Source organism: Filicampus tigris, chromosome 4, assembly GCF_054856515.1.
Source record: "Filicampus tigris isolate MCC_2025a chromosome 4, RoL_Ftig_1.0, whole genome shotgun sequence".
In the NCBI taxonomy this organism is placed as follows: Eukaryota; Metazoa; Chordata; class Actinopteri; order Syngnathiformes; family Syngnathidae; genus Filicampus; species Filicampus tigris.
In genome coordinates, this window is record NC_141220.1 from 5193274 (window position 1) to 5212077 (window position 18804).

Genomic DNA, 18804 nt, shown 5'->3' on the forward strand with positions numbered 1-18804 from the left:
TATGATCAGTACTGTGATGAAGTAAACAGATCTTTGCGTTTTATGAGGCCGTGGGAACATGCACTGGACATTGTTAAAGATAACATTGTGAACTACTCTAAATCACTCCCTTCAGCAAATGGTTATCAGCTGTTTATGTCACTCTGCCCTAATACGTCATCCGTTGCCTTGCAAACAGTGAAAGGACCAAATTAAGAAGGAACAAGGAGGGAGTAAAACTTGTAGAGTGCTGGCATTCACTTGTTTTTGTCAGTTTGGAGCTGAAGCGCTGCAAAGTAAGCATGCTTTGGCTAAAATAACCTTTTGCTTTAATTACATTGTGACTGGGTACTAGAGGAATTATGTGTTTTGGTGCTTTCAGCCCGTGAACATTTTGTTTGTGTTGTTTTTTAGGTGATGGAGAAAAAATGTCAGGTCAGCAAGTTCTGTATTCTGTCTGTGCTCTTAGCCCTTGTCTCAGTAGCAACTATTATCACGCTGTGGACTATTGCCCTGACAGGAGGAGATGAGGGTGGTGATGATGCCGCTCCTTGGGAGAGGTACGAATATTAGCCTCGGGAGATGTTTAACAGTTTGGGGATATCGATAGGAGATTTTGTTTCTTCTTACTTTGCCTTCAGACTGAGTTGATTGATTAGTCTGGCCACTGCATCTCTCATTGATAAGATTATTCTTTTAGGATTAAATAACAAGCATTTTCCCGCTTTGTCAGTAACTTTGCTTTTACAACACACTCACACACATGGCCCAAAACACCATTTCCTTATCAAGAGATATTCCACATTGAGTTTTATAATATTACCATAACAATATCACCCAGATATTTCATTTTGTCTGCATTGGATACAATTTCACCTGATACGAGGGACAGTATAATTGTTTTCGTATTTAAGAAAGTTTCAAATGAACACGCAATGTAAACAAATCCAATGACAAGATGTACGCCGTCGCCGATATTTTGTATCCTTAAAGGAAAATGTGTCTGAAGAGGAAAAAAAAAATCATGAACACTGACATAACAGGCTCTTCACATCGAAAACTTTTGTCTGATAGTTGCTCTAATAAAAGTTTACAAGCAGCATATTGATAATGTTCATTAATCCATATACTCAACACTGTAGCATGTCTTTGTAAGCTTGCATGGGCATCTACCTGTCTCCACTTTTGTGAGAAGATTCCGTTATTGAGAATAATGGATTTTACAAAAAGGTGTGACTCATCTGCTCCTTTCCACCCCGGAAAGTGTAACATTGCATTCTTATTTAATTTTAAGATATCAGATACAGTTTGTGTATATTTCTATGAATACTGAATGTAAATGACTAAATACTTAAAAGTTTTAACTTAAACATTGTCAACAGTAATTCTCTCACATAACATTCAACACTCTGGAACAATATCAACATTTTAATGCATTTTGGATTCATTTATCTTCAGGGTTCGTCAAAGCTGGAACCTATTCCAAATGACCTAAAGCTCCAAGCAGATTACACACTGGACTTGATGGCAGTCATCCATCCATCCATTATCTGTACCGCTTCTCCTCACAGGGGTCGCGGGGCGTGCTGGAGCCTATCCCAGCTGTCTTTGGGCAGTAGGCGGGGGACACCCTGAACTGGTTGCCAGCCAATCGCAGGGCACACAGAGACAAACATCCGCACTCACAATCACACCTAGGGGCAATTTAGAGTATCCAATCAACTTACCATGCATGTTTTTGGAATGTGGGAGGAAACCGGAGTGCCCGGGGAAAACCCACGCAGGCACGGGGAGAACATGCAAACTCCACACAGGGAGGCCGGGGCCGGGATTGAACCCACGACCTCTGAACTGTGAGGCGGACGTGCTAACCAGTCGACCACCGTGCCGTTGATGGCAGTCAATCAATCATAATTTATTTTATATTATTTTTTAATGATTTTTTTTTTCCTAATTTTTTTTATTAAACATCCTATTACAACTGTCAAACTCATTACTGCTTAGCTTCTCTCTCTCTCTCTCTTTAAATAGATCTTATCTTTTTTATAATCTCTTGTTTTTGCTGATGTAAATGTCTTGTTAAATATCCACTTACACAACAACCTAGCTCCACTTTTGTGATTAGATAGGAAATGTGGGCTTTTGATCCTCATTGCATAATACTTTCATTCCTCATCATCATTTTCTCTTTTGTTGTTATTTAACAAGCAAGACACATTTTACTTGTGCTGGGTAGACAGTAAATGATGTACTGCACAGCAACCTCTGGAGCAAGTTTTTTCCCAAATTCCAAAACTTCATCTGTGTGTGTTCTCTCCTCAGGTACCGTCTTCCCACTTCTCTGATGCCTCTCTCCTACAACATTACCCTGTGGCCTCATCTAAGCCCTGACCCCGACTCTGGTCTCTATCTCTTCACAGGTGAGTCACAGCATTAAGCAGTTATATTGAGGAAACAGTTGCTGACACTGCACGATATATGGACTTGTGTTTACAGCTTACACTATTTCTTTGCATTTTTATTTAGTTTCCTAAATCACAGACTGGTGCTGTGAGAAAATAAGGCTGACTAACATTCATTTGATATTGTATACTGACACCCCTTATTTCCTACATTGTTTTTTTAAACAACCAAAAACACTGGAAAACCCTGATTTGATCTGTCTTCTATTTGAAAATAAAGCCTGGCAATACAATGATCAGGTCATCCCAGTGTCGTGAAAATGTATTTCCCCCCCTCTCAAATTCTTATTTTTTTGCATAGTTGGCCCACTTTAATATTTAAGAACATCAAACAAATGTGGATAACAGACAAAGATAACCCAAGTAAACATAAATGGGTCTATTTTCATGCCAAGTGCAAGTCTGGTGCAAGGCGCGGTGCAGTGTAAATCTACGCCGGGGCAGCAATTGTGCATTTTGAACACAGCCAACTTATTTTGCTGCCAATCAAAGTGGCTCCTCTCATTCCCTTAAAATGCCGCACACGTGTGGTGCACTGATAGACCTTTGACATGGCAGAAAAAAGTCACAGATTGGCTTGAGTCGAGACATGCAAATGGTTATAAGGATACCGCAACGGGTAGATGATATAAAGTTGGCTATAGGGAGATCAGAGATCCCCACACCCTCACACACCCACACTCACACACCAAAACTGTGCCGCGGTCAGTGGAATGACTTCAAAAAGTAAACAAATATTTTTTGGGGGTTATTTTCATAGATGATTCAGAGGGTTCGGTGCACGCTGTTGTCATATTTATGAATGAAATACGATAACATCAACCACGCATGTCAACGGAGCTCATAATCTGTCTGCCTGCACCTTGATCAAATACACCAAAATCGTGTTACACTCGCTGCGCCAATACTTATCTGTGGTTCCAGCAGGCGTAGTTTACTTGACTTTCAGCTACCAAATTGTCAGGTGCGCTGGCCACGTGTATTCTGGAATACCCAGCATGGCGCAAAGACATTAACCGAATTCCCAAACAAATGCACCGAGGCTTGCATTGGCACGAAAATCAGGATACGCTACTTTTAATGCAGAAGCACAGCAGCGCTGCCTGCAAAACTACAGCCCAAAATGTAATCTTGTTAACCAACATTTATTAAAATATTTGATCTACAGTATTCTCTTCTCCCATTAGGAACTTCTACTGTGGTGTTTCAGTGTGCAACGGAAACCGATCTGGTCCTGATCCACTCTTACAAGCTCAACTACACTTTGCTGCAGAACAAACACATTGCCTTGCTTCGTGCTTCAGGTGCAGTCAAATACACACCGATACATAATGACAAAGAGAGATTGCTGTCTATCGCGTGTGTTGTTATGTAGCTCAAGCTTTAAGATATACAATAGATTAATTATTGTTATTACCATTTATGTGGAGTTAAACACGTCTGGAAAAAAAACCCCATGTGAGCCAAAAAGGCAAACCTCTCAACCTAACTGGTCGATCTATGCTCACAACCTCACCCATGATCATGAACCGTGAATGTAATAAGATCACAAATACAACTAGCCAAAATAAGTTTCGTCCGCAGGGTGTCCAAGTTCTTACAAAGAAACAGGGGGACAAACTTGATTATCGTGGAGAAGGGCTCCATAGTAGACTGCTCTGAATCAAGAGGAGCTCAATGAGGTGGTTCGGGCATATGGTTACTTCCTTGACGCCTCCTTGGTGCGTTATTTTGGGCACGTCCCACGAGGCAGAAGACTGGAGAGATGTCTTTGCGCTTCCTTGGGAAGGCCTCAGAATCTAAAGTTAGATGAAGTGGCTGCGTCAAAATCTGGGCATACCGGCTTAGACTGCTGCCCCTTTGACCTGATCCCAGATAAGCAGAAGAAAATGGATGGACGTCTCAAACTAGAGAATTTAATGCATGAAAAAAACAAAAAAATCCACAAGGCTGTGGCGTGGTATGTCGTTAGCCTCTATGCCTCACTTTAAAAAATCCGGGATCCGGGTTTGAATCATGGCTCTGTACTTTCTGTGTGGAGCTTCTCAATTTTCCTTTTGGATGCCACCTTGCACATTAGTTTAAATGAAGACTTAATTGCTAGTAGGGCGGAGTAAGAGTGAATGTCTGCGCGCGATCAGTACTAGCTTGCTTACTGTATCTGACTTTTAGGTGTGTATTTTCATGCAGGCAATGGTTTTGTACCAAGTATTACGTCCACCTGGTTGCAGCCAAAGAAACAGTACCTGGTGGTTCAGCTAAATGGTTTTTTAACTCAAGGAGAGACATATCTTTTGTACACTGAGTTCACTGGAGAGCTGGCTGATGACTTAGCTGGCCTTTACAGAAGTGAATATGTGGAGGATGGAGTCAGAAGGTAAGATATACTGGATATGTCCGTGCAGTCTTTTAGGATTTGTTTTGCATGAGGTAAGGTCAGATGCTCAAAATGACAATGACTTATGACTCACAGGATTGTTGCTGGCTCTCAAATGCATCCAACACATGCAAGAAAAACCTTTCCTTGTTTCGATGAACCGACTATGAAAGCTGTTTTCTACATCACTCTCATCCATTCGCCTGAAACTGTAGCCCTGTCCAATGGCATTGAAACAGGTCAGTTTGAACCATTGAACCATTGCACCATTTATTCATATGATAGATTTGCCATGATTTGTAGGACAATCTTTTGTGTTTGTGTTCATTTCAGATGCAGTTAACACCACTATTGATGGCGTATCCGTGACAAGGACCAGATTTGAGCCAACTAAGAAAATGTCAACATATCTACTGGCTATTGTCATCTCAGACTACGCACATCTCAATGTTACACAAGGCAACATCTTGGTAATATTTAATTAGAGGCAGTAGATTGTTAATATTGTTATATGTTCTCCTATCTGTTTATCATTTATGTATCACCATGTCAGAGCAAAAAAGTATCTATATTCATAATCTTCGTGAAAAATTATGACTTTAAAATTAAACATTGGGCTTAGTTACATGTACATACTATTCTGCTGGCTCCAATTACTGTACAACTCCATGCGCTTTAAAAAGTGAATGTAAAATAGTAGTGTTATTTTCATTTCTTTTTATAACTTGCATTAAGAACTAACGTGTGCAATAAAAACCTGGCTGTGTTTTCAGTTACGTATCTGGGCTCGGAGGAAGGCACTGGAGCAAGGACAAGGAAATTACGCGTGCAGTGTGACGGGCCCCATATTGGAATTTCTTCAAGTCTATTACAACATCTCCTATCCTCTGAGGAAGTTGGGTTAGATCTGAACGTTGGGCCTCATTCATATAGTTTCCGCCTTAAATTTACACTCATATCTCTTAAAGAAAAATGATTCTGGACTTCTTCAATTGTAGAAGTTTGTTCAACTGCCAATGACCATACACACATGATTTTGGAGTGCGTTGGGAAGCTGCATTCCAACAACAACAATAAGCCCTATGATACATGCTTGTCGGTGCATGGTTTGTGAAAACATAGAGGATGCCTCCAAAGACTGTCCAATCACTACTTTCTCTCCTGCCTCTCATCTCCTAGATCAAATTGCTCTGCCAGACTTCTATTATGGGGCGATGGAGAATTGGGGTTTGGTGACATACAGAGAAACCAAACTGCTTTTCAGCCCTTTGACCTCCTCCAGTGAAAATAAACAAAGCACAGCCACCATCATTGCTCATGAACTAGCACACATGGTCTGCTGATGATTACATTCTCCTACTTAAAATTAGTCCGATAACTGACTTATTCACTAAAGGTGGTCTGTGATGTCATTCTCTGACGCAGTGGTTTGGTAACCTGGTGACCCTGCGGTGGTGGAATGAGGTGTGGCTCAATGAGGGCTTTGCTTCTTATGTGTCTTATCTGGCAGCTGACCATTTTGAGCCAACATGGGGCTTGGTAAGGACTTCATTTTTAAGTCTTTAGAATTTCAGTAGTTCTTTTGAGGGGAGTAAAGTGCTTGTGCAGACAGTTTTTTGCCTTCGTACTTAAATCTGTATTGTGAACACTAGAAACTGATATCACTGTTTCTTTGTTCTAGAAAGATCAGATCGTTCTCCGGAAAATCCACAGAGCGTTTGCAGTCGATGCCTTGACCTCTTCTCATCCTTTGTCTCTGAAAGAAGACAGTATTTTACTTCCCGAGCAGATCAGTCAGCACTTTGATACCATCTCATACAGCAAGGTTTAACCCACGCATGAATGCAAGCACACACACACATACACGCACGTGCACACACACACAGAAGCATTTGTTGAACTTGAAGCCTAAATACCTTGGTTTACCAAACCAACCCAGTCTAGTCAGTCCTAAGCAAGCCTTGCTGCATGAACTGATGAAGCCTTCTCGGATGGGAGGAAAAACGTCTTAAAAGACAAACACAGCAGTCGAGCTGTGATCGATTCAATGCCCTGAAAAGAAAGAAATGACCTGGATGAATGAAAATATCCACAAGCAACAATATTTAACCACATTTACAAGTTCAAACCTGTGGATGAAATACCAAAGATTGTGGTAAAAATGTATGTGAGGGTTGCGCACCTAGTAGGGTCTTTTCAAGTGAATGGGAGCGAGCCTCATATTTCAATACGCTGTATCCACACTTTCCTCTTCATCACCCATGTCCTCTCTATGTAGGAACCTGCGTCTTCCTTGACTAACACCAGGGATAGACGATTAATCGGAAACTGCGTCTTCCTTGACTGACACCAGGGCTAGACGATTAATCAAAATGTCATCATAATTTCGGTGTTAGCGCCTCTCGATCTTTAAAACATAATAATCGAATTAAAATGATTCATGTCCAGAACAGTTCCCGATGTTGTGAAGCTCGTGCAGTGTGCGTCAGCTCTCAGTCATACCCTACTCTTCGTCATGCCATACTCTTCGTCTAATGGTAGTGTCTTGCGTTTGTGTTTTGGCATTTCATTTGTGGAGAACATGTCCCATCTTTTGGTTGCTCGATGAAAATAAAACAAAAATCAACATTTTCAAAATGATATGTAGCAAGAATGCACTATAATACAACTGTCTAGCTGTAGCATTTACCAGCTTTGGTAGTCATCCTCCATAAATCACCTGAGCATAGAAAATGTGTTGTATGTTGCATCCCATAAGTACGAGATTTCAATATATTATAACGAGTAATGTATATGTTATAATGATTGGTGCTTACCTTGCATATCACTGTGTTTAACCTAGTTTACATGGTGCGCCACCAATGAAAAGTGTCTTTGAAATGGCCAGTGTTGCCTAAATGGTAAACAAAAACATTTAGAAAGGCCATGTGTGTGAGATGACTCTGTGCAGGTGGAGTTCAAACTTTATAGCAGGCTGTGGGCAATCAATTTTGCTAAGGGGCCACATGAGAAACTGGAACGGTTGCCGAGGGCCAAGCCAACATGCTAACCTCAACCTTTTCTATGTTATTTTTTCTATGTGATCAAAAAAAATGTATTGTCTTGTTTCAATACATTGCCACGTGTTATGATATGTATTGTTCGAATTAGGAAATACACATTTGAAACAAAATTATGAGCGGTCATTAAAATGAAGACTTTCCACTTTAGAAATTTATATAATTGATTTTGTGCACCAACCTCCAACTCATATTAGCCGTTTCTAGTCAGGACTCCCAAATATATAGAGTGGGAAGTATAATGTTTTTGACAGTGATGACTTATAATATACCCAACACATACAGTACTGTATATGAAACTGTAATTTTGCATACAGTATTATCAGGGAACATCTTGCCCCACTCCCTCCACCGTGAAGGAAATAAGTATGTTGCTAACATTAGCGCCACTGTGGTCTCTCTTAAAAGCACAACTTTCAAAATCAAAGCACCATATATTTTACGTTTCACTCCAACTTCTTGGTCACTGTGAGGGCCAGTCCGAGACTGTGGGTGGGCTTTGCCCTGGTCTGCCTTACAGCATGAGATGGAAGTCACAGTTTTTGTTTTTGTACCAATGAAGAAATTGGTAAGTCAGAAACCAGAGCTGGGCCCTTGACCCTTTTTTGCCAGTCCGTCCTTGTCCCTTGTCCTGTCCTTGTCCTTATTCATCAAAAAAATTGTCCTCCGACCCCGTCCATCCTCGTCCTTTTAAAGTGCTTCAAGTCCTTGCATTCTGTCGGCCTTATGTTAAATTGTAACATCACCTGTTAAGATGTTGACTGGAAATAGCTTTTTTAATTTGAAATAGCAAGTCTGAATTTGAGCCCTGAAATAACTGTTTTCAGTTCTTTACAATCCATACAATATTTTAAGAGGATGTTGAACATAATGATATGGAACAGTGTATTTTATTTTCTATTTATTGAGAGAAGAAAAAAAAAACCCTACTGTTATCATTGGGAGCGTTGTTCAAAAACATCTTAACCGTACTGTATTCGTAGATGACGTGAACATTAGGATGATGGATGACTGTCATTTTCATCGACTATTTCGGAAAATCAGAGAAAAATACCATTTGCATAATCATTTGAACTGTATCTGTATTTCCTCTTTTGCTTTTTGTTCCCTCAGGGTGCAGCAATCTTGAGAATGTTGTCTGGTTTCCTATCAGAGCCTGTCTTTGTCCAAGGACTCAGTGTATGTGTTGTTATGTTAACAAATATTTTTATACATTAGTTTTGCTTAAGCATTTTTTATTGATAAAGAATAACCAGCAGTATTGTCCACAGCCCACAAACTAATTACAAATCTAATGCAGCATAAAATGCTTGTCTTTCTTCTCTAGAAATACTTGAGCCACTTTGCCTACAGTAACACAATAGGAAATGACCTATGGGACAATTTACAAAAGGTAATGAGTTTGCATTCCTTTTATTTCTCTTATTACAGAGAGCCAAAGATTTTATTGAATCTGCTGCAGCTTATTCTTAATTGGAATTGATTTAAATTCAAAATAAAGTTCAAATCCCAGGTAGGAATCATCAACTAAAAGCTGAAGTTGTCAAAACGCACAAGTGAATGTATGGATTGTATTAGCAGTAGTGTGAAAGGGATGGAAAATTCCACACACAAATACATAACTTCTTTGTGAAGCTGTATGTTTGTTTTTGTTAAAACACCTCTACCCGTATCATATGATGAGGTGAATGCAAACAAATATAGAAACGTAGTACAGTTTTATGGATTCTTCAAAAAAAACAACCCATCAGATAAAGACTTATTCCTCCAGTTAAATTGATGCAACTGAGCGCCATGTGAGTGTGTCGGACAGGAATGGCGGTAACCCCGTCAGAAATCTGTGCAGCCCCAGTTAAGCCACTTCAGCATTATCCTATCTTAGAATAACAATAATTGTATTATTATTGTTGAATTAATTGATTCCTACAATAATTTGGAGCAGTGATTCCCAACTAGGATAGGGGTACGCGTACACATTTTAAGGGGTATGGGGAAACATTAAGTTAAGCAGGAAAATGTATCAATCTCCGTGGGCGGCCATTTTGTCACTTCTGTCGACTGAAAATGACATCACAGTTCCTCAGGGCTCAGATAACGACCAATCACGGCTCAGCTTCAGAAAACAGGTGAGCTGTGATTGCTCGTTACCTGAGCCCTGAGTAGTTGTGATGTCATTTTCGGTCAACAGAAGTGACAAAATGGCCACCCCCTTTGTTGGCTAAAAATGGGTGGATTTTGCTGCTTAATTCATATTGCACAAACTCAATAATAATCAGAATGCCATGTTTCAACTAGTGGGCCTGTATAGAACATATTCTTAAAAAATATATACAGTATGCTTGGGTTGACTTCCCCTGTATGTGTTGTGTTCATTCTACTTTGTGAGAATCATCAACACTATGAGTGAGGGGGTACTCATGGTCCGACACAAGCGTTCAGGGGTACACAATGCAAAAAACCCCCACTGTGTTAGAGGGTTTGATGCCCGCTGTCCACATATTTATGAATGGAATACATGTGACATTCATCACTCAAGTTCGCAGAGCTCAGAATCTGCCTGCTTGTGCCACTATCAAATTCACCAAAGTTGTGTTGGACCGCCTGCAGCAGTGTTTAGTAGGCTACCCTTAATATTAGGTTCAGACCGAACCTGAAATGAACTGTGGCGTGGCATGCCTCGCGTGAGTTTGATCGTGGGGGTTCATTTATGCATCCTCTTATCCCTCGCGCCACATGTATCAGAGAAGAAGCGGGACATTACTTGTTTAAATAAGGATAAAAGAACAAATTTCACCATTTCCTAAGCAACGATGGAAGACATAGCAACCACGGCTGCTTTATTTTTGTTGTCCCATCAGCTAGCGGAGCATGGAGAATTCCGTTTGGGAATTCCGTCGCCTTCTCAATGTTGATGACTGCAGCTTGCAGCGCGGCATGGGGCAGACTTGTGGCGTTCACTTTCCGTTTCTTTTTAATACGGTGTTTAGCTATGTTTCTACCCAGGGCGTCCAGGTCACCGTTTAGCACTCTGGGCTCTGATTGGGAAGATTATGGGACGATCCCCAAATTCGGTGGAAATCACAAAACCTTTTTGTATTTGTGGCTTTCTTGTTGATTAAAAAATAATATACATATAGCCTATATATATATTAAAATGATGCATGACCACAGAACAAACTACTCAATGAGCCGTGCACCTCAGTTATCGATATCGGTATCGATAATGGATGGATAGATAATAATAATAAATTGAAATGGTTGGGTAATGGTTGAAAACGGTGTGAACGTAGCACTAAACCGACTTTCTGCCACGCACACCCTTGCTAGGGCCAGAAAGCCCAGCTTAGCGTAGACTGGTCTGAATAGGAAAACGGATACAGCGAGCTTTGTGTCTGCACAAAATCAAGATGTGCCAGGTTGTGCTCTGTCGCAGGTGCGCTGTCTACGAAAATAGTGTAACCTTAGTGTATGCAACCTTTGTCAACAGGCAGTGGAAGCCAACAATATATATCTTCCTCATCAAGTTCATGACATCATGAATCGTTGGGTACTCCAGATGGGCTTCCCTGTTGTTACCATAGATACTGCCACAGGAAAAGTAACTCAAAAGCATTTCTTGTTGGACAATGAATCCAATGTCTCTGTGGAATCACCATACAAGTATGTAATTACACTGTTTTTTAACAAGAGAAATTGTACAAATAGTATTTCACTAAATACTTTTATGCAATGCAATTTGCTTTTATCATGAATTTTACAGCTACGAGTGGATGATTCCTATTCAATGGATGAAGTCTGGCCAGGTCCAAAGAGATATCTGGTGGCTGACGAAAAAAACAGGTATGGAACAAAAGAACAGATAGCCTAGTGTATATTTAGTGTATATTAAACATACACACACACACACACACACACACACGCGCACGCACACACACCCCCACACACCCCTGCACACACCCACACAAACGACTTTTGGGTGACTTTGAGTACCGTAAATTCTGGTCCACCATATATATGCATACATAATGGTGATGGGACACTGCTGATCTTAACTTGAGATGTTGTGATTCAGTGGGAAGAATAGTTTGAAGACCTCAATTTCACCGGCACACCTTTTGCGGATGTAGAGCAGGGGTCACCAACTACGGTCCTCGAGGGTACCTGTCCTGCAGGTCTTCCATCTCTCCCTGCTGTAACACACCTGTTAAAATGATCAGCTCATCGGCAAGCTCTTGAGAAGCCTGATAACGATCCTGATCATTTTAACAGGTGTGTTACAGCAGGGAGAGATGGAAAACCTGCAGGACATGTGCCCTCGAGGACCGGAGCTGGTGACCCATGATGTAGAGGCCTGGGACTCTGAGGTGGGTTTTTCTATCTCTGGGGTTGAGATGATTAAAAATCCCCTCTGTGGCAAAGCCCCTGTGGCGTGTGAGATCCACTCGAAGTTCCTAAATGCTCTGGATGCTGTGGGGCTGTCCTGGTTGACACGCTTCTACAACATCGCATGCACTTCGGGGACAATGGCTCTGGTTGGCGGACCGGGGTGGTGATCCCTCTTTTTAAGAAAGGGTATCAAGAGGGTGCGTTCCAACTACAGATAGATCACAGTCCTCAGCCTCCCTGGTAAGGTCTATTCTATTTCAAAAATATAATTAAGATAATGATAAACATAATCTGCCGGAATGCCCAGCATGACGCAGCGCGGTCTGCCAAATTCCCAAACACGGTAAACTATACTTGCCCCGATATGAAAATGAAGAAGCGCCAGTTTTTACATCGAGCACATCTGTGCCTGTCTACAAAAATAGGGAACTAATAGTCAATTTAGAGTGTTCAATAACCTTTTGGTAAAATGAGAGGAAGAAAGTATATTGAGAAAAGCCACACAGGTCGACTGGAACCAAGATTCAAACCCAAAACCTCAGATGTCCGATTATAAGTGTTTCCTCTTTTGCCGTAATGAACGAAGCAAATTTTGCAGGAAGTCTCTGTAGATATCCAGGTTGACAATGGCCTACATTGTAGGGGAAATTGCATCTTGCAGTTTGTAGCTTGACCTTGAAAGATATATTTTTTAATTACACCTGTCCTGGAACTATTCTGACAAACCTGGCATATCATGTATCCTCCCCTGCCTTTCCCTTTATAGTTGTAAACTTGGAGATGAGGAGTGGCGGCTTGTGGATTCTTGCTAATATCAACGTCACAGGTTATTATCGGGTAAATTATGATCTAGGAAATTGGGAAAGACTTCTGGCTCAGCTCATCAAAGATCATCAGGTACAGTAAACGTTGATTGACGTGGAATAAATATAATTGCTATTCTGTGATACGTGCAAACAAACACTTAAAATCTCTTGTGCAGGTTATACCGCTAACAAACAGAGCCCAGCTTGTGGATGATGCCTTCAATCTGGCCAGGTAGAACATTTAAGTGTGTCTGTGATTTTCTTCTCCAATTCCAACCCATTAAAACATTCAGTTGACCAAATTGTTATTAGAAAATTCTATTTCCTTTATTTCTAGTCAGTCTACCCATGAAAATCAAGGATAACATCCCCCAGCAAAACAAAATCAAGAAACAAAAATTAGGCCAAAATTTTATCCAAAAACAACCAAGTTATAAATTGTATAGTCCATAAACAAGTCAAATTTAAGCATTTCTGTTCACTTTGCAGAGCTCGGCTCGTCCCTGCCTCACTTGCTCTGAGAACCACATCTTATTTATATGCTGAGACTGAGTACATTCCCTGGCAGACTGCTTTGAATAACTTTCACTATTATTACCTCATGTTGGATCAAACTGAGGTCTATCACCCGATGCAGGTATGTAAATAGTAACCTTAAAGCAAAACTGAGACACATTGTCATGTTTCTTCTACCTTGATGTTATGGAAAACAACATTTATAGCCTTTTCTCCATTCATCTCTCTGAAACACCAGGGGTACATGAAGAAGTTAGTCACGCCTCTTTACCTGTATTTTAAAAACATTACATCAGACTGGATCCAGGTTCCACAGAGGCACACAGACCAGTGAGTATATATCCTGTAGATTTGATTTGATTGATTGATTGATTTGAAATTAAAAAAAAAATAAAAAAAATCCAATGCACGTTTTTTATACTTGCCTGAGTATAACCCGATGTGTCTTTCTTGATCGACAATAATCAATGCTGAGATGAACCATGAAAACTAATTTTCATCAAATGAAAGATGCTATACCTTTTCTCTCAATTTACAACTGTTCCCAGATAACCTAATTACATACACAGTATGTGCTATTCTTTTGTCAAATCGAAATTAAGTACGTGCTGCTTAATCTGTGCATCCCCACAAAATTCAATGCAACTCTGCTTCCTTTTCTGATTTTAAATGACAGTGTTTCAGACACGTGCAGTCATGGGAGCATTTTGATGAGGAGCAACGCTGCATGAGTTTTCAAAAATAACTTAGTAGCCTAAGTATTGCAACTAACTAAGTACCTAACTAATTACTTACTAAGTATTGCAATCGTATTGCATCCTTCAGGAAGGATGAACATAGTGTAGTTAAAGACACACAGAGCAAATGCGCCAATGACGGATCAAGCTGATGGCCATGTTGTTCGTCACCTGCAGGTACAATCAGGGGAATGCCATTCAAATGGCCTGCAGGACTGGAATCACACAGTGCCAAAACTTGACCAGCACATGGTTCAAGCAATGGATGGACAACCCTCAACACAACTTGTGTGTTCAACATGATATTTATTTAACCGTCAATTTTGTTGAACAAACAGATAATATGTTCATCAAACCGTGTATTTTTCTTGTCAGGATCCCTCCACACCTGCAGGATGCAGTATACTGCAGCGCCATAGCGTCTGGTGACAAGGCAGAGTGGGAGTTTGGCTGGGCCCAGTTCAAGAATGCATCTGTTGCCAGTGAGGCAAATAAGCTCATGTCTGCCCTAGCCTGTACCAGCAACACACAATTGCTGGAAAGGTGAGCACATTATTCATTCATGCTTTCTAAAGAAATGATCTCAATTGGATATGATCTGTTTTTAATAGCTGCAATGCCTGCTTTCACAGGTATCTCTCTTACACCTTAAAGCCAGATATGATTCGTAAGCAGGATGCCGCTATAGTCATTGGGGCAGTGGCCAGCAACAGTTTGGGTCAGGAATTAGCGTGGAACTTTGTTAGGCTACAATGGGACTACATGTTCACTCAGTAAGTGTTTTACAGATTTGCATATTTGTGGGAAATGGATGGGAATGAACTGGTGTGAACTTTCTTTCTTCTGTATTATTGTTTTACGACTGAATTTGATTAATTGAATTTGATCTTGATCTGTCTTTTGTTCATCTTTTGGTTTTTGGTTTAATATTACATGTGTACAGATAATTTTAGTTTCCTATTTTTTACTTTAGTTTATGTTATAGGTATATGTTATATAGCTTCAATAGAGCAATGGTAAAATCAATTACAAGCAAATAGTGCTGGGAAAGTTCAGTTTCTATGCAAATTAGTTCAACGTTCATTTCCCCAGTATTTTTAATGAACTCACTCAGTTCATAGTTCATATAAGAAAAAATAGTTCTTTATTTTTATTTTATTTTCCTACAATGCATTACTGTGAGCCATAACCCTAAAAATACTGGCATTTCCACATTTTTTGCCACCAATTCAGTCCACACTCGTAGACAGCTGGCTACAAGTTTCACCCAAGAATATTATGATGAAAGACTTGTTGCTTGAATGCTCTTTTTTGTAATGAGGATTTATAACAATAACAGGAATGGAGTCTTTAATGTGCAAGCACAAATACAATCTAACCGGACTGAGGTTGCCAGTAGGGATAACAACTGGAGACGATTCCGCACATTTTTTTACAATATATTTTATTGAAATTTTACTTCATATATAACAAAACAAAAAACAAAAAAAGAAAAGCAACAAAACAAAAAAAAACTAAATAGACAACAACTAATACTGAGCAACCCGAGTTACATAAAAAATAAAGGAAGCATAGTAAGGAGAGACAATTCCTCTTATAAACTCCAAATATTCAAACAGTTATCCCCATAGACCTCCACTTTAGTGAGCCGGTATCTCTTTGCAGAATAGCACTAAGATCACCTGGCAAGTATTCTAATAAGGGGCTCCATAAATCCAAAAATAAATTCTCATTCCCACTTAATTTTGCGCTAAGCATTTCCATTGGCAGTACTTTAAATATTTCTGTATACCACTGAGTAATAGTTGGTGGCTTTTCCTTAATCTGATTAAACAAAATACATCTTCGTGCCAGAAACAGAAGCTTGGAAAATATATATATATATATATATATATATATATATATATATATATATATATATATATATATATATATATATAAATCCTCATGTTATGTCATCATTTAGCAAGTGGTTTTAATTATATATTATTTATAGCCCTGGCCTCTCCAGCAGATTTCATTGTGTTAATTTTGTTAGTATTAAGGTTTAATCTCCGGGCCAATCCATTTATGTACTGGCAGAGGTTCACCAGGTAGTCCTGTGAGAAATGATGATCACATATTGCTCAGAATGCTCACAGATGGGTGTATGAAGGAAAACACTACTTTGGGGTCTTTTTGTGAGTAATTAGCATTTAACATGGCTAAAAGATAAAAATACATTTTTTTAAAAGTTGATTTTCTTTAAAAAGTGCAAGCAGACAGCCTTACGCAGGGGTGGCCAAGTCCGGCCCCCAAGAGCCACAATTTAGCCTGTTTTAGGGTTATCCATTCATCCAACACACCTGTTTCAAATGTACAGCTCATCAGCAAGATTTGCAAAAGCCTGATAATGAGCCTGATGATTTCAATCAGGTGCGTTGCCGTAGGGATAAACCTAAAACAGGCTGGATTGTGGCTCTTGAGGACCGGATTTGGCCACCCCTGGCCTAGCGGGTAACGTGTAGCAGCACACATCACCGTGAGGATGTATCGAAAATCTGAATTGTCACACTTGCACTTTGTAATGTAAATCCAGCCTAATCCAGATACTTGCTGGACGTCTGCCTGTTAAAGCGTTCCAAGATGGTCCAACCATGAGGCTCAAAAGGCAGACATTGAACATGCTGAAGGGATTAATTCTCGCAGCTGGCCTGAGAACCTTCCTGACCAAGATAAGCGGAAGAAAGTGGATGGAGTTCAAGATGTTCCTGTTTAACAAATTCTTCTTTCCAGACACAGTGTGGGCTCCTTCAATTTTGCCTCAATAATTCTTGAAGTCACAGCAAGGTTTTCCACACCTGCCCACTTACAACAGGTCTGTCAATGTTATAACGTTGTGTCAATATTATGTATTTTAGTCCTGCATGTGTCTGAACTATTTCTCACATTTCCTCCGGTAGCTGGAGGACTTTGTGAGCGAGCACCATGCTACAGGCTTTGGTTCAGCAACTCTGGCAGTGGGGCAGGCCGTGGAGAGGACCAGAACCAATATCAAATGGCTACAGCAGAACAAAAAGGAGATTCTAGACTGGTTCACCAACCAGACAGAGCAGTGAAATGTCAGAAAGTATTTGTTATTCACTGACTTACTAAATAAACTTCTGCAGAAAAAAAAAAAAATCCAAATCTGGATTGCTGAAATAACCACATAACCCCATAGGTGGTGCTCAAGCACTTGTCTCTTTGCCCTGGATGAAAAAAAAAATGCCCTTTTTGCTGCCGCTGATTTTTTTTCTTCATTCATGAATAATTAAAAAAAAAATCTACCTCACTGTGATCAATTCAACACAAAGTGTTTTGACATTAGATGGACATTTATTTGAGTGTTTTTTTTTTTTTGAACATGTGAATTACATATGCTCCCAGCTTGCCCCCCCTTCCTGTCGCTTGACAGACAGGTAGGAATGTTTTTGCATCCCTTGACAAGGTTTTGTGCAAAATTAACCGCACTCTTTAACATTATGGTACTGTGGAAAACATTAGTGGCCCAATATTTTCTTTGCATACAAAAAAATAAAACAGTTTTAATGTTGGAGGTGTGGGGGCGACTAAAATAAATAATTTAAACACGTTTTTTTCACCATTGTTATAACCAATGATTTGTAGATAGTTTTACTTTTATCATCCATTTTTTAATTTTGTCTCAGTTTTAGTCCAGTTTCAATCGCTCTTGTTATTTTTTTTTCACATTTAGTCAACATCACACCGTTTTTATTTAGTGAAATTTTAGTCAATTATAAGTGGCAAGAGAGAGTAATTAGAGTCAGTAGTTGTCAAAACTCTTTGACCTAAGCCATGATTTATGGCTTTTCAGATCAAAGGTCATGGTCATAAATATTATATTTGATTTTAATAGTTTCCGGACATCTGGAAGTGCTAAAATTTAACTAGTGTACATCCTGGGGTCATTATTTTATGTGAAGTAGTCAAAAGGTCAAAGTAATATATGTCAGGGTTTGTTTGAACTTTATTTGATATGTGTATTATGTTTTGTTTTAATAGATAGTGTTTCATCTTACCTTAGGAATGTAGAGCGAGAAGGAGAAGGAGGAGGAGGAGTGGGCAGCGCGCATCCATGGGTGTGAAGGTAGCATCCTTCACGCACACACTGTAAGCAGCAGAGGGTGTCCAGAAGGGTGGGGGTTTGTTGTAAGCGGGGGCTTCATATTCTTTGGTTGTGGAAAATGGTTTGATATGAAATGAATTTGATATGTGTATTATGTGAGCAACATAATTGTTGTTTTATTAGATAAAGTGTTTCTTCTTACCTGTATTTCCATGCGGTTCACATTTGTTGTATGCAAGGTTTCTGTTTTAAAACAGAGTTTGGTCAAAGAGTGGGGAACATGTGTTTTCTCTGTAGGATCATAAAAAAATTGACTCCTGGAATTTTAACGTTCAGGATTCTAAACAGTATATCTAAACAAGAAGGGGAGAAGA

At 39.7% G+C, this 18804-nt stretch overlaps 1 protein-coding gene across 1 annotated transcript; it reads left to right on the plus strand.

The window, feature by feature from the left end:
- The first annotated feature begins 190 nt into the window (after window positions 1-190).
- LOC147148269 (aminopeptidase N) lies at window positions 191-17601 on the plus strand. Its single transcript, XM_086028552.1, has 24 exons — window positions 191-275; window positions 394-539; window positions 2302-2399; window positions 3629-3745; window positions 4632-4818; window positions 4915-5057; window positions 5152-5288; window positions 5592-5718; window positions 5998-6152; window positions 6244-6357; window positions 6500-6643; window positions 8991-9056; window positions 9205-9270; window positions 11365-11537; window positions 11638-11717; window positions 13030-13160; window positions 13246-13301; window positions 13559-13706; window positions 13824-13915; window positions 14500-14610; window positions 14698-14865; window positions 14955-15095; window positions 17098-17179; window positions 17265-17601. Exons 2-24 carry the CDS (start codon window positions 397-399, stop codon window positions 17418-17420), a joined length of 2835 nt encoding a protein of 944 aa, XP_085884678.1. The 5' UTR covers window positions 191-275; window positions 394-396; the 3' UTR covers window positions 17421-17601.
- The last annotated feature ends 1203 nt before the right edge of the window (window positions 17602-18804 follow it).

Coding starts and splice junctions, on each gene's coding strand:
- LOC147148269 (XM_086028552.1), top strand. CDS start 397: ATGGAGAAAAAATGTCAGGTCAGCAAGTTCTGTATTCTGTCTGTGCTC. Junction 13,302..13,558: donor GATGCCTTCAATCTGGCCAG/GTAGAACATTTA, acceptor TTCACTTTGCAG/AGCTCGGCTCGTCCCTGCCT. Junction 14,866..14,954: donor AACACACAATTGCTGGAAAG/GTGAGCACATTA, acceptor CTGCTTTCACAG/GTATCTCTCTTACACCTTAA.